The sequence below is a fragment of the Perca fluviatilis genome, chromosome 5 (genome assembly GCF_010015445.1).
Source record: "Perca fluviatilis chromosome 5, GENO_Pfluv_1.0, whole genome shotgun sequence".
NCBI lineage: Eukaryota > Metazoa > Chordata > Actinopteri > Perciformes > Percidae > Perca > Perca fluviatilis.
Window position 1 is genome coordinate 11,092,133 of NC_053116.1, and position 13,414 is coordinate 11,105,546.

A 13,414-nucleotide genomic window follows, 5' to 3' on the forward strand; every position below is an offset into this window, starting at 1 on the left:
TCATATTTTAAAGGATACTCTAAAAATACCGCACAGCGGGGAATCTGGGACATATTTATTTAAGAAACACAAGATGTGAAACATATGTGCACTTTAAAGCAGCCACACTGCGTGAGTTGGGGGGATTTAACAGCAAGCAGACAATGTTAGCATGCTTGACATATCCGGTTGTTAAATGAAATTTGTGTTGACTCATCCATTGACATCTATCTGCATAATCCGTATTATACTATGGATTTATTAGAAGCTCATTGAGGATGAGGACATGGTCTTAAGGACTGTATTTTGCATCTTCTTATCTCTGTGTAGCTTGTGTGTCCTTAGTGTATAATGTGAAAGGAGAGCAGAACGTTATCGGCAGTGCATGCTTATAGAATGGAGGGGGAGGTGCAACTGTGCAGGTAACGGCTGGCACCCTTCAGAGCACAATGAGATGATCGGGGTTCTAATTCAAGCTCCCACAGAGAGACCCTAACCCTCCCAACCTCATACCAGTGTTGTAGTCAAGACCACATAAACCAATGTGTGAGACCAAGTCATCACCAGGACCAGAGTGTATCCAGGCCGAAACAAGACCAAGACTTTGAGGGGTAGAGACCGAGTCAAGACTAGAGATGGTCCGATACCATTTCTTGCTTCCCGATACCGATTCTGATACCTGAACTTGCGTATCGGCCGATACCGAGTACTGATCCGATACCAGTGTGTCATGTATTTTATTATGTTCTAACAACTGTATATTACTATCCCTGTACGGATGTGATATGATTTCTATCTTTGTTGTCGGTCTGGCTCAGGTTAAACTATTTGTGAAACATGAACAAACACAAACAATGAACGCCACAGAACTTCCTTTTATTATCCAGTTTAACAGTCAGTTATAATGGAAAAAGAACATAAATGAACTACTTTAACGTAGAATTTCTTTAGGGCTTTATTACGTGGTATCGGATCGGTGCATAAACTCCAGTACTTCCCGATACCAGTGTTTTAGGCAGTATCGGAGGTGATACCGAACATCTCAAGTCGAGACCAGACCAGTGCGAGTCCCACACTGCATGTCACGATAGAATGTGGAAAATGCTAACCATAGGCACTCCTCAAACTGATCTCAAAGATCCACATTCCCATAAAAAAAGACCCACAGAAAACAAATTAAGATTCTTCTTCATTCACCTCTTCTATTGCCATTAGTGCATCATGAGAAATGCCTTGATAAAATAATCAAAAGGCAGTTGTGGTCTTGACCGGTATTAAAAGAAATCTTTATCTGAGAGAAATCGGTCGATTCCGAGACGAGACAGAGACCTTCAAAAAGTGCTCTTGAGACCAAGACCTGCACCACTGCTATATACCACCATCTCTCATTCTTCCGCCTACTCTCCTTTTTCCAACCTCTTCTCCCGCATTCCAGATAATGTCTCCCTCCTCCTGACAATCACCTCTGACATTGTGCTAATGGAGAATGTACTGATTTTAATAAGAGTGGTCAATTGTGTGACCTGGGGGGATTAGCAACAAAGGAAGCTGATCAGTGGCTCCCATCGTAGCGAGGGAAGGGATATCATTAAACCTTCAAAATACATTAAGACCTACTCTTTCATGTTTTCATATAACACACACACACACACACACACACACACACACACACACACACACACACACACACACACACACACACACACACACAGTAACGGACTAGTTACACTTACTTACTTACACTTAACTAGTCATTAAGTCTGAATGTTCTTAAATTCCTATTAGCAATTACAGAATGAAAGCACAGAGGACTGTAGCCTCCTGGGAGTGAGGGGAAATCAAGAAGTTAATTCTACTTAACAACATGCAGCAGAGACGTGGCTTTGTATTACTCGCTGTAAAAAGGGCAGAGAGTGTGTTTATTTGTATTGTGCTCGAGGAGAATATTATCACTTTGATGCTTCTCAGGAAAAATTAGGAATATCTCACATTGAAAAATACTTGAAAGTGGTTGCTCTGTGATAACCGATCTGCAAAACAATTTGACATGATTGCATGTAGTGTGCGAATCATTTGATAACAGAGTGTGTGCTACGCAAGGCAGTCAAAAGCCTTTCCTGAGAATTGCTGTGTTTGTTTTCATTACAGCATACGCCCCTCCTAACTTTGAACGCTGTGGTTTCAGGGCTCATTGAGAAGTTTTGGTCATTCGCCCTACTGTTTAAGATCTTATTCTAGGGGAGGAAATAAGATGTAGCCTAGATGTTGTTGGACGATTGTGGAATTCTGACCATTAAAATGTACGGTACATTAATGATTCTTTCATCTCATCCTTATGTGAGGGTGGATTACCAACAGCAACAAAGACAACAAATCCTCTACTGCAGGGGTCTTCAACCTTTTTTAAGCCAAGGACCCCTTAACTAAAAAGAGAGATGGAGCAGGGACCCCCTTACTACATACGTAGTATGTATAAAATGAAGTTGCATATTAAACTGGGCCTTTATACATACCCTTTTTGCGTAGAATACTAAGCTATTCAAATAGCCAAATAATTGTTGGCATGCTTTTATAAATGATCGTTTTAATGTTAAACATACATGTGACACAGTGAACCCTTAGTATTACCTGTATCTGTGGATGGCCTTAGTGACTACCTTACATATAGGCCAGTAAGCAGTGGGGATTTTAAACAATAATTTGAAGGCTCCCCTGCATTGACTCTGAGGACCCCCTAGGGGTTCTGGACCCCCTGTTGAAGATCCCTGCTCTAGTGCATTTTCAGCGAGATCCTTGTTCACTCTGAATTACAGATGTGCAAGAACGAACTGTGTAAATAATAACATACATTTCTCAATAGGGCTGAGTATCATCAAAGATTTCCTGAATCAATTTGAATTCGATTCACAAGGCACACATTTGATACATTTCTGATTAGATTCAATATCGATTAGGACAGGGACGTTTCAGTTGCAATACCAGTTTTGCGTGGATATTTAAGAGATTCTCAGAGAACTTTCTGTAAACTGTACAAGCAAGAACCAACCCAAATATGTTTTATAATGCACCAGGTTAATGTTTATATTAACCCCCAAAAGTTTGTTTTAGGGGTACTTAAGTACTTTTAAGTTATACATCCATGGTGAAAAGGCATATATTTAAAGATAGATTTCGGGATTTTATTAACCGATTAACAAAAATCGATTTTAATTGGAGAATCGCTCATTTTAACCCAGTCCTTGTTCTCAATGAGAGCAGCTTTGGGCCATTTATCGTTGTGTACTATAACGGAAGGGCCACCACATGCTAAAGGCATAATTCAGTCACAGTCGTAAAAAGTGCATGCCACGTGAATAATGCATCTGTGTATGTGTGCATGTAAAACCATCAGCATCTAACTCACCGCTTTGGTGCACTGCACATCCTTCCCCAGCAGCCAGTTGAGCTCAAGATTTCCCTCTCCCTGGTAGCAGGACTGCAGGCGCTCCTTGATTCGTGCATTGATGTCTCGGATGGTGAAGACGCAGAGCGCCGAGTCATCCGGCGGGCGATGGAACTGCTTCTGGCCCTTGGAGAAGATGGTGAAGAGCACGTCATCTTGGGCGCTGATGTTGAGCGAGGCAGCGAGAAAGCGGCCCGGCTTGCCGAGGTAGGCGGCCTGCAGCAGCCGGTACTCGACGCCGTTCTTCACACAGCCGACGGGCAGCGAGACATAGGAGTGAAACTTGCGATCGTCTTTGCAGAGGCGGACGATGCGAGAGGTGTAGAAGAGGTCACTGGTGGATCCGCTCGACGACATGCTGTTCTCCGGCGTCTCGGGCTGCACAGTCAGGAAGTAAACAAAGCTGCCGCTGGCGAAGCCGTAAACATAGTAGATGTCAAAGTGGGAGACCAGTGCCAGCGTGTCTGATGGGATCTTGATGAGGGAGGACACAAAGTCAGTGTGCAATTCGTAGTCAAGCATGGCAGAAGATTCTGGGTCACGGGGCAGCTTTCGACTGGAGATGGTGGGAAAGTAGTCCTGTTTTCCATCCACTGCCGTGCCGATAAACAGGGTGCCATCCTGGCCCTGTGAAGGCACAATGACCCCATACATGGTCCCAGTCTGGTTGACGCTGGAGAGGTAGTGCTCTTTCTTGTGGGAGGGCTCCACCAAGATAAAAAGGTCATCCAATCTGAGGAGTTTGCAGACACCCTGGTACAGGCTGCCACAGGCCAGCAACCGATTTTGGGAATAATCAATGAGGAGAAGCTTGTTGACATTGTTGGTAGAGACAAGGGGCTCAGTACAGGGTTGGACAATCAGAGGGGGGTAGCAGGCCTTGTTGTCATCTTCTGGGCCTGTATCATGGGAAACGAGGAGGGTCAGGTTGCCCGAGAGCTTGTACACACGGTTGACTGCTCCAATGTACAAAGCCCCTGTGGTTTGGTGAACCGTCAGGTGGTTGAAGACCCAGTCCCGACGTTCAGGGTGGAAACTAGTGAATGTCTGCCCGCTGCACAAGGCAGGGATTACTAAGAGCCAAAAGACTAGCAGAGCAGATATAGCTCCTACTTTAGGGTCAGGTGATGAAGTCCTGCGCACAGCCCGCCGGCCCTCCATGTTTAACGGGCCTGCAAGGAAACTGCAGAGGAGGCAGAGAGAATGAATGAGAGGAAGACGGCAGGAGACCCTGGCCTTTTTGTTGTCGAAGGCTAACTTGCAGGTCAAATCTTCACAAGGGTCTTCACATGTTTCTGGAAAAGAAAACAGAGAAAGAGAAACGATATTAGATATCACAGTATGACTAACACATCCTACAAAGGAAAAACACATCTGACCGAATGGAAAACGCTCATCATTAGAAGAGCTTTCACTGTTTGAAAAGGTCAAAGTTCATCCTCAGCCAGGCGATAAGCTGCGGAGGAGAGGAGTGGAGCTTTAAAGAGACAATGAGCGGAAACCATCATGGTGCACATTCCAAAGGAGTTGCTGGACGGGGCACAATGCAGGAAAGAGAGGCAGGTTACAGCAAGGGAAATTAGCCTGACCTGACTCATAGTACCGCTGCTGCTGTCCCACAGTGAGCAAGCGGTTTCCAAGAACAGAACGACATCGCAACGCAGACTCACAATTCACATAAAGCCACGGACACTTGGCGATGACTCAGCAGAATTAAAGTCAATTCAAAATGTATTTAAAACGTATTCAAGCCCAGGTCTTGCAACTTGAAACCTTATTTTCTTAAGAACATCTTACCAACATTAGTATATTATTATGATATAAAATAGGGATGTTGCATGTTGACCTATAAAACAAAGCTATAATGAATTCAAGGCCCATAAACATTATAATGGCAATACTATTTGTGACCACACCATAACCAGGAATGGAAATTTGATGAAAACCACACAATAGAGGTTTCGTGCCAGATACATAAGCCCACAGCTGAAACCCCTGTGCTCTTTTCAGCCTCCTCATTTCATTTCTACATTTCACCCCCACCCTCACATTTTTTTACTCTGACTACAACATCTCTATCATTTGTCCCCTTTCCATATCTATCAGTAAAAACATACATCAAGCAAAGTCTGCAATTTATGCAACCATGCTCAGCCTGGGCTGCAGAGATCTCTCTCCATGTGCCATAAACCAAGCCATGGTGCTCTGTGCTGTCTGTCCCCAGGAGTTAATTATCTCGTCCATTGGAAAAGCAAGGCCTGGATCTTATTACTGGAACAAAGTGAGAACAAATTGGAAGCCACTTCCATACCGCCCTCCCCTTGCTCTCTGCTCTTAAAGGGGGTTTACAGAATCTGAACCTATTAATTATTATTATTCTAAACATTGCTGTTAAGTTTCTTATCCTTTTTCATTCTATTCATCTCCTGCTGATATGATCAGATCGTAGAGGGATTAATCACTGGTGGCACAACAATCATCTCTAAAATGAATCAGCTACCGTATTAGTTCTGTACACAACTCCCTCATAAAAACACCAGCCAACAGTACACACACACACACACACACACACACACGCGTGTGCGTGTCTCATTCCCCCAGTATTATCAGTGTACTCTATCAGAACCAAGCAGTGTGCGGGGCTAACAAGTGGAGACAATGGCAGTGCATCCCAAAATCAAGTATGATTAGGCGTAGCGATCCAACAAGGGTAATTACTGCGGAGCTGGAGGAGGTAAGCTGGGGAGCGACACACGGACGCCAGGGGCTCCAACGTGTCAGAGACGGCCCTACATCGTTCGTCGCGCTCCAGATTTGCATTTCCAGCAGAGAGGGGCGCAGAGAATCAAGGGTGAAAGATGTGGCTGGAATAATCAGCGACTACGCCTTGAATTAACAAGCACTTGCAACTGAAGATAGGAAAAGAAAGATAGGCGTGTTGTATGGAGGGATCCTGCACACCCAGGCTACCACAACGACTGTGTTCGAGGCAGGTTTGATTTGCAGAGCAAATTTGGGATTCCCATTGAACCGTGTCTGCCCTTTCATAGACCTTGTTCCAGATTTGGTAATTGCCATCTTGGGGTCCCCTCCCTTCCCCCTGTGATCAACGGGTACGCTACTCAGCTCAGACTTAAATATAGACCCTTAGGGAGCGTATTGATCCATGTGTCCATAAACACAGGTCCTAAGGCCCAGTCAAGCTGTTCTTGGCGTGTGCACAGGCAGAGGTGTGGGAGGTGCTCTGTCCCAGAAGCACTTTATTAGCATGGTGATAAAAGTGCCATTGCTATTAAAAAAAAGCAGCGAGGGCCAGACCCCCACCCCTCACTTTCAGCTGCCTGCACGCTGCCATGCTCCTTTGTTTGAGTTTGTACATGCTAGATGTGCAAAGTGGATCCCTTTGGTGGTATAATCAGCCTCCCGCTGAGCCAGCTTTTTGCTCAAGCCCTGCAGCCTTTTGCCCTTTAGAGCTCTTGCTACAACCCCGCCCCTTAATCGTATATGTGTATACAACAACATTTACTCCCATCCATCTTTTCTTCCTCGCCTTTTTTATTTCCCTACTTCTCCACAGACAGGAGGGATACATGCATCACATGTTGGGGCAACAGCTGCAGATGCAGAGAAAGAGAGTGAATGATTGAATGAATGGTGTAAATAAAAGGCTCCACAAAGGTTAGCCATTGATATTGCTTAGGGTAACAGAGGGAATGAAGTCTTTGTTTAAGTTGATTGCATGACCACCTCTTTGTTGCCCTTGACACAGACTTCTCTGTACTATGCAGTTGAGGAGTAGACTTTAAAAGAGTAAGAACAACACCGGATCGCCCCGTGCTCTGTAGTTGAAAGCCATGTCTTTCTGTTGTTTATGAGGAGTCAGAATTACCGAGAAGGGAATTAACATATAAATGCAACCAGGAATGATTCATGCTTAAACGCAGTTACCTATTGACCTAGAAAACAAAGAGGGCATGACTGCGTTGGCAGTGTATAGAATTACGTGTATGGAAGAACGAAAGCGGCATTTTAGGCTTTTAATTGCAAATATATACGTAAGTCAGCCAGTGTTGTAGTCGAGTCACCAACTGTCGATTCTGGTTCAAGCCTCGAGTCTCCAGTGTTCAAGTCCGAGTCACCGAAGAAGAGTCTGAGTTGAGTCCAAGTCGAGTCACTATTACCTATAGTTACAGTCCCCAGTGTTTGAGTCTAAGTCCAAGTCACCAAAGAAGTGTCCGAGTCGAGTCACCATTACCCGAGTTTGAGTCAGAGTCGAGTCACGAGTCCAGAGAGCAGCGACGCGAGTACTCCGTCACTGCCTATTACACATAAAAGTAGTCAGAAACTTCATCCAACTTCTGAGTCCTATTTCATGAATCCTCGAGTCCAAGTCCAAGTCATCAGTGCGCGAGTCCAAGTCGAGTCACAATTCCAGAAAATAGCAACTCGAGTCAGACTCAAGTCGCTATTTTTTGGACCAACAACCGACTATTTGCAATATCAGCAACATTGTAACACACAATGAAAAGTTGTCTGTCTCTGACAGTTTGTTGACGCAGGAAGAAAGACGGTCTGACATGATGACAAACTGTCAAACCGCTTCAGCGTGTTACATCACATAAGAATATAAAGCCAAAAAACTCAAAATATCATGGTCATTGTCAGTAGATTCCCATTCTTACAATCATCTGACAATCTCTTTGGCAGACATGGAAGGCAAAAAAAAAAAAAAAGGAAGAGCCTCGAGTCAAGAGAGACAGAAAAGCACTCGCATTCTAGCACACACGCAAGCTGTGATCATGGCTCGGACAAAAGCCAGTTTTTCGCAAAACCTTCCATTCATAATGCATAGACAGGCGCACAAAAACACTGCCTTGGCACAGTCCGCCAGGCTGCTTCTGAGCGCTTGTTGAACAAACTGGTCCCACTGGCTGTCACTGTGTCTGGTGGTGGGTCCCTGTGCTGAAATGCTGCTAATTTCCCCTGCCACTGGGCAATACACAGTGGCCACGGCAACCATGGTCAAAGGGAGCTGCATTGTGTCTGATTATCTCATGAAAAGATGCTAAGAAGCAGCAGGAAGAAAAAAGGCAAAGCCAGAAATGAGAAATGTGAAATTATAAGCTATGCCAACCATCACTGAAGGTTGTGGACACGACAGCCTGAGGGCAGTGCTGCAGCGAGCAAACTGAATCCCAAACAGAACAGGCTTCAGGGAAGCTGGCCTCTGGAGCGGGAGCAGCTCTAAACCTCTGTCACCCTGGAATAGGCAGCAGGTCTTTCTGCGTTTGTGCCTTTTGATTTGTTGTTTTTGTCCCCGTATCCTAAGCTTCTTAACAATGCAGCCAAATTTGCTTGATCTGCTAAATTCATATTTACAGCAATTGTATTGCAAGAGATAAAGAACATAAACCAAAATCCGTTTACGGTGCTAAATCCATTGTTGTCGGATAGGAAACTGAAATGGGAGATTGTAATTTCATGCCGGGGATTAATGTGTTATTCCCTGAATCATTAATGTAAAGCGTGAAATCCTAATGCTCAAGTAAAAGTGATACACTACAAATTAAAGAGACAGCTTGGAACAAAAATCAACAAACCAGCTAGTCAGGAAAAGTAAAAAGGTTTAGAATATTTTGCTCATTGTTTGGTAAGCTTTTCAGTCGATGTGGCCAACAGTAAAAATAGAGTTTAATCTTCCCTAAAGGGAGATCTTCTTCTATACGAGCCTATAAAAAAGTGATTAGCAGCAGAGGTTAGTCCATTAGTCTTCTCTCTTTGCAGCTATCAAGAGCAGAGATAATGAGGACTTGCTGGCATTTTGAGTTGTTGAGCTGGAGTTATATTCATACGTTCTTTTGTCTCAATAGGAAATGGATTTCTCTGCTCCAGTGCCAGCTCTATCTGTCAGCTTCCAAGAAAACTCAACACATCTATTCTGCATGCATCCATCTGTCCATCCATCCATCCAGCCACAAGGAAAAGCAACAGTAGCAAAGTAGGGGGATAACACCCCCCAGAAACCACAAGCCCTCCAGTAAAGGCTATCATTTCACTCTGTCTGGTTTCCTGTGCTATGGTGTTGGAGACAGTTCATTATGCCTAATATTTCCTTTTAGTGACAGAATTCCATCACATTAATGGAGGAAACAGTCACAGAGGCTTGCTCATAAAATCAGAGCAGCGCAATCACTACTGTTGCATTAAAACCATCGGTTTTTTTTCTAAAGTGGCCTTTTTATGAACTGTTTTGTTTATCTTTGGACATGATGGGCGCTAGGCTCTGAGCTATTGCTAAAAGAGCTGTAATTCAGTGGTGCGTAGTAAATGAATGCGCACTTGTCCACAATTACGCATGTGCTCTAAAGGCACTCTAACAGAACACTTTGCATCCAGTGTTTAATAGCGCTATCTCTGTTAGTGACCCATATCAGTTGACTTGCTTATGAGTTTAAAGGCCAGCAGCGAGGCCTTTAGTTGTCTTTCACTGAATTGTGCCCACTGAAAGCAGTCACAGTACTTCATTCCAGCCTCTCAAGAGTTATTACTCCAATGAATGCATTTAAATGATTATTTAAACACACCCTCCACACACATTCTGAAATGTTTCACAATAAAAAAAAATAAATAATTAAAAAGCCTGTCATCATTAGGCATGGGCCGGTTACCGTTTTCAAGGTATACCGCGGTTTGAAAAAGTCACGGTTTCAAAGCCACCAACGTTTCCTGTCACACCGTCCCTAAGGTATGAGCTGTTTTTTATGAGTGGACATAAGGACAGGAAGTGCAGTTTAGAAATCCCTCTCCCTGCCAGTGTGCAGTGTGTTTCAAAATAAAATACACTGGTAATACAATGGAAAAAAAAGTTGTTGTTTTTTATCCAGATATTTCAAAAAAATAATACATTTATAGCTGTGATTGCAATACCGTAATACTGTGAAATTTTTTTTGCTGAAGGTTATCATACTATCAGAACCTCATACCGGCCCATGCCTAATCATCATGTTCACAAGAATAATTGAGTCTCATGGGTGCTTATCGCCTGAATGCAAACACTGGCACGTGTTATCTAATCTTTCCCTTTAACCCCATCTCTGCTGAGCCCCTCCCCCCTGCTTCACACACTTCAAATTCGGTTTGAGCAAACACACGCTGGTATTACGCCCAAAACCTATGACATCCACTGAGAGAGATTACAAAGTCATTGTCATTCTAATGATTTTTGTTTCCCCTCCCACAGCCGCTGACTCCCCCAAACACGCGCACACGTTCACGTGTTCTCCTGCTCTTGTACAAGCTCAGACATGTGCACAAAAAACACACCCACAATCAAAAGGCGCGTACCCATATAGACAGGGGCCACACAGACACACATCCAGCACAGACGTACATAAATCATCCCACTTCTCAATCCCTGTTTCCGTTGACACAACTAACAGCCCGCGTGTCCTTCTCTTAATAAACTGGAGGTTGAATCCTGACTCTGAGGCGTGCTTTCTCTGGGAGTCCCACTACCAGTAGCTATGTGGCGCAAGCCTCATCATCGCTGTCTGTCATCCTGGAAAAGCAGCTTTCTATTAGGAGGTATTTCCATAAATCTAAATTGTAAAAAGGGCCTCAGCGAGAAGAGAGTGAATCCTCGGCGGGCAAAGAAAACAAACAGAGCGGGAAGTCAGTGGAGGCCACAGGATCAAATAGCTCACCTCAGCTCACTTACAGATTGGAACCGAATCAGGCTCTTTGATTGACACCATACACATTTTATTAAATCGGAGAGCCGTAACTGTCCCTGAAGCATGTTGCCGGTGCTGTCACTTTGAGAGTCAATATAGTAGTATATGGAAAGCTGGATGTGGAAGGATGCAATCGTACAACATGAAAGGTATAGTAGCATGGTGTTTTACAGTGGTCGGTGAATTTGAAAATGAATCATGTCTGTATGAATTATTAAAACACAAGAGATATACAGACACATCATCCTTCAACACCTGTGAAACCTGAATCCCCTGCAATCCAAAAGGAATTTAAAATGTGACATCATTGTTGAGATTTATCAGTTTGCACTACACTGTAAGCAGTACATAATATTGTGTCCCCTCATATAGGACAATGTAACAATGCCTATTGTACCTGACAAAATACCGATAAAATAAAATAGATAAAATACAGAGTGGTGACGTCAAAGGAATGAAATGCGAGGAAGAAAATTAATTCACCTGATGATCTCTTAAATTATCCAGGCAGTTTAGTAAAGCCACTCATTCCAATAGCGAACTAAGCTTCAAATTTGCACTTGCACGATACATTACATTTCTCGTAGATTAGACCGCTTTTCTCTGGCCAAGTCTTATGGCACATTTAAGAGTTGTTGAAGCAGACAAATGGACTTGGCAAACTAAAGAACTTGGCTGGTGAACCAGGTAGCAGGTGCAAAGGACAGCCAGAGGGGCATCGGTCTGTATGAGCAGGCAATTGTGCAGCCCTGTGTGGAGTAGACTGGAATGAAATGAATGTGTCCCCCAGTTCGTCTGGCCTTGCTGCAATCTGATTACATAAACTCTCGGTCATTACTGTGCGACAGAGTTGAACATAAAGAGAGAGGAACAGCTATGATAGAGGGCAGCCAAGCCAAGAAGATACAAACGACATTAAAGGTCCCATATCATCCTCATTTTCAGGTTCATACTGGTATTTTGCCTTTCTACCAGAACATGTTTACATGCTCTAATGTTCAAATAACACATTATTTTTATCATACTCTCTGTCTAAATATACTTCTATATATTCACCCTCTGTCGAAACGCTCCCTTTTAGCACCTGTCTCTTTAAGACCCCATCCCGAAAAAAGCTCCGATTGGTGAGCATTTTTTTGGGCCTTTCGCATCTATGCTCTCGGCGTCTCTGCACCGTCTCTGCACCGCAGCTGGGGAATGATTGTAACAGCAATGTAGCTGCACTTTCTACCTACGTATAGTATAGTTGTGACATCACAACCGTACGGAAGTCCTGACGGCTCATTTAAAAGGCACAGTTCCTGAACAGGGGCTGTGTTTGTTTCTCTGTGGATTGAGCGTTTTGATACTTGTTAAGTAATTATATAGCGCCTCGGCCTACTTTGTAATCAAAAAAGACGTGGAAATCTCACTTTGTAGAATATGGGACCTTTAACCCAAACAAGGGCAGGCCACAGCACGACCTCTGTGTGCATGTGTTTGTGCACGCAAGCACCAGCACAGTGTGTGTCTATGTGCACTGGTGTGTATTTGCTTTCTTTATCAACAGACTCCCCCTGCAGAGGTGTTATCTGCCTGCAGCTGCACTCTGCTAAACAAAGTGTGGACCTTTGGTGTGCAGTTGCCCAATCAGAATGACGCACCAATGGACCGAACCTTCTGTCAAACGATCATGCCAAATCCGCAGTTAAGCACCAACAAACCGCTCTGCGAGTAGGCTGAAAAGTGTGAGATTAAGCAATTGGTCCATGGTGTGTGTTTGAAACGTTGCCGGTTGAGGCAGACTAATGAAGATCGCATTAAAAAAAAAAAAAGGCTTCGATTTCAGTAGCCACATATATCCCCCACTCATTCCCCCAGCCCCTGCTTCATCATTTGTCTCATCGGGATCAGAGTCAGGCTGGAGCATGGCTCAGTGGCCACGGCGACTACTGCTGGAGGGATTGAGAGAAGGGAGAAGAATAGGGAGGGAAGAGGAAAAGGGGAAGGCGAGCAATAAAATACAGCGAGAGAGGAAATGAGATAAGGGGACAGAAACAGTGAATGATGGCCTGTGAAAGTGAGCGGGGAAAGGACAAAACAGTACCCCCAGTGTGAGTGTGTGAGACAGAGATAGAAAGAGGAAAGAAAGACAGGGAGAGCAGGGCAGACAAGAGGAAAATAGGAAGGAAGGAAGGAAGGAGAGGCAGCCATGCAGCCATTACTCCAGCTGGGTAACAAGCCGTTACAGCCACAGCGGCAGCCACAACTCCAAAAGCTG

General features: G+C 44.1%; 1 protein-coding gene across 3 annotated transcripts in view; it reads right to left on the reverse strand.

Moving 5' to 3' along the window:
• The window catches only part of plxna2 (plexin A2), a 219,493-nt gene that overhangs the window by 182,315 nt on the left and 23,764 nt on the right, over positions 1 to 13,414 (reverse strand). For all 3 annotated transcript variants that reach the window (XM_039800088.1, XM_039800089.1, XM_039800090.1), the window contains exon 2: positions 3,383 to 4,716. In XM_039800088.1, the coding sequence (XP_039656022.1) occupies positions 3,383 to 4,582 (1,200 nt within the window). In that variant the 5' untranslated portion in view covers positions 4,583 to 4,716. The remainder of the gene's footprint in view (positions 1 to 3,382; positions 4,717 to 13,414) is intronic.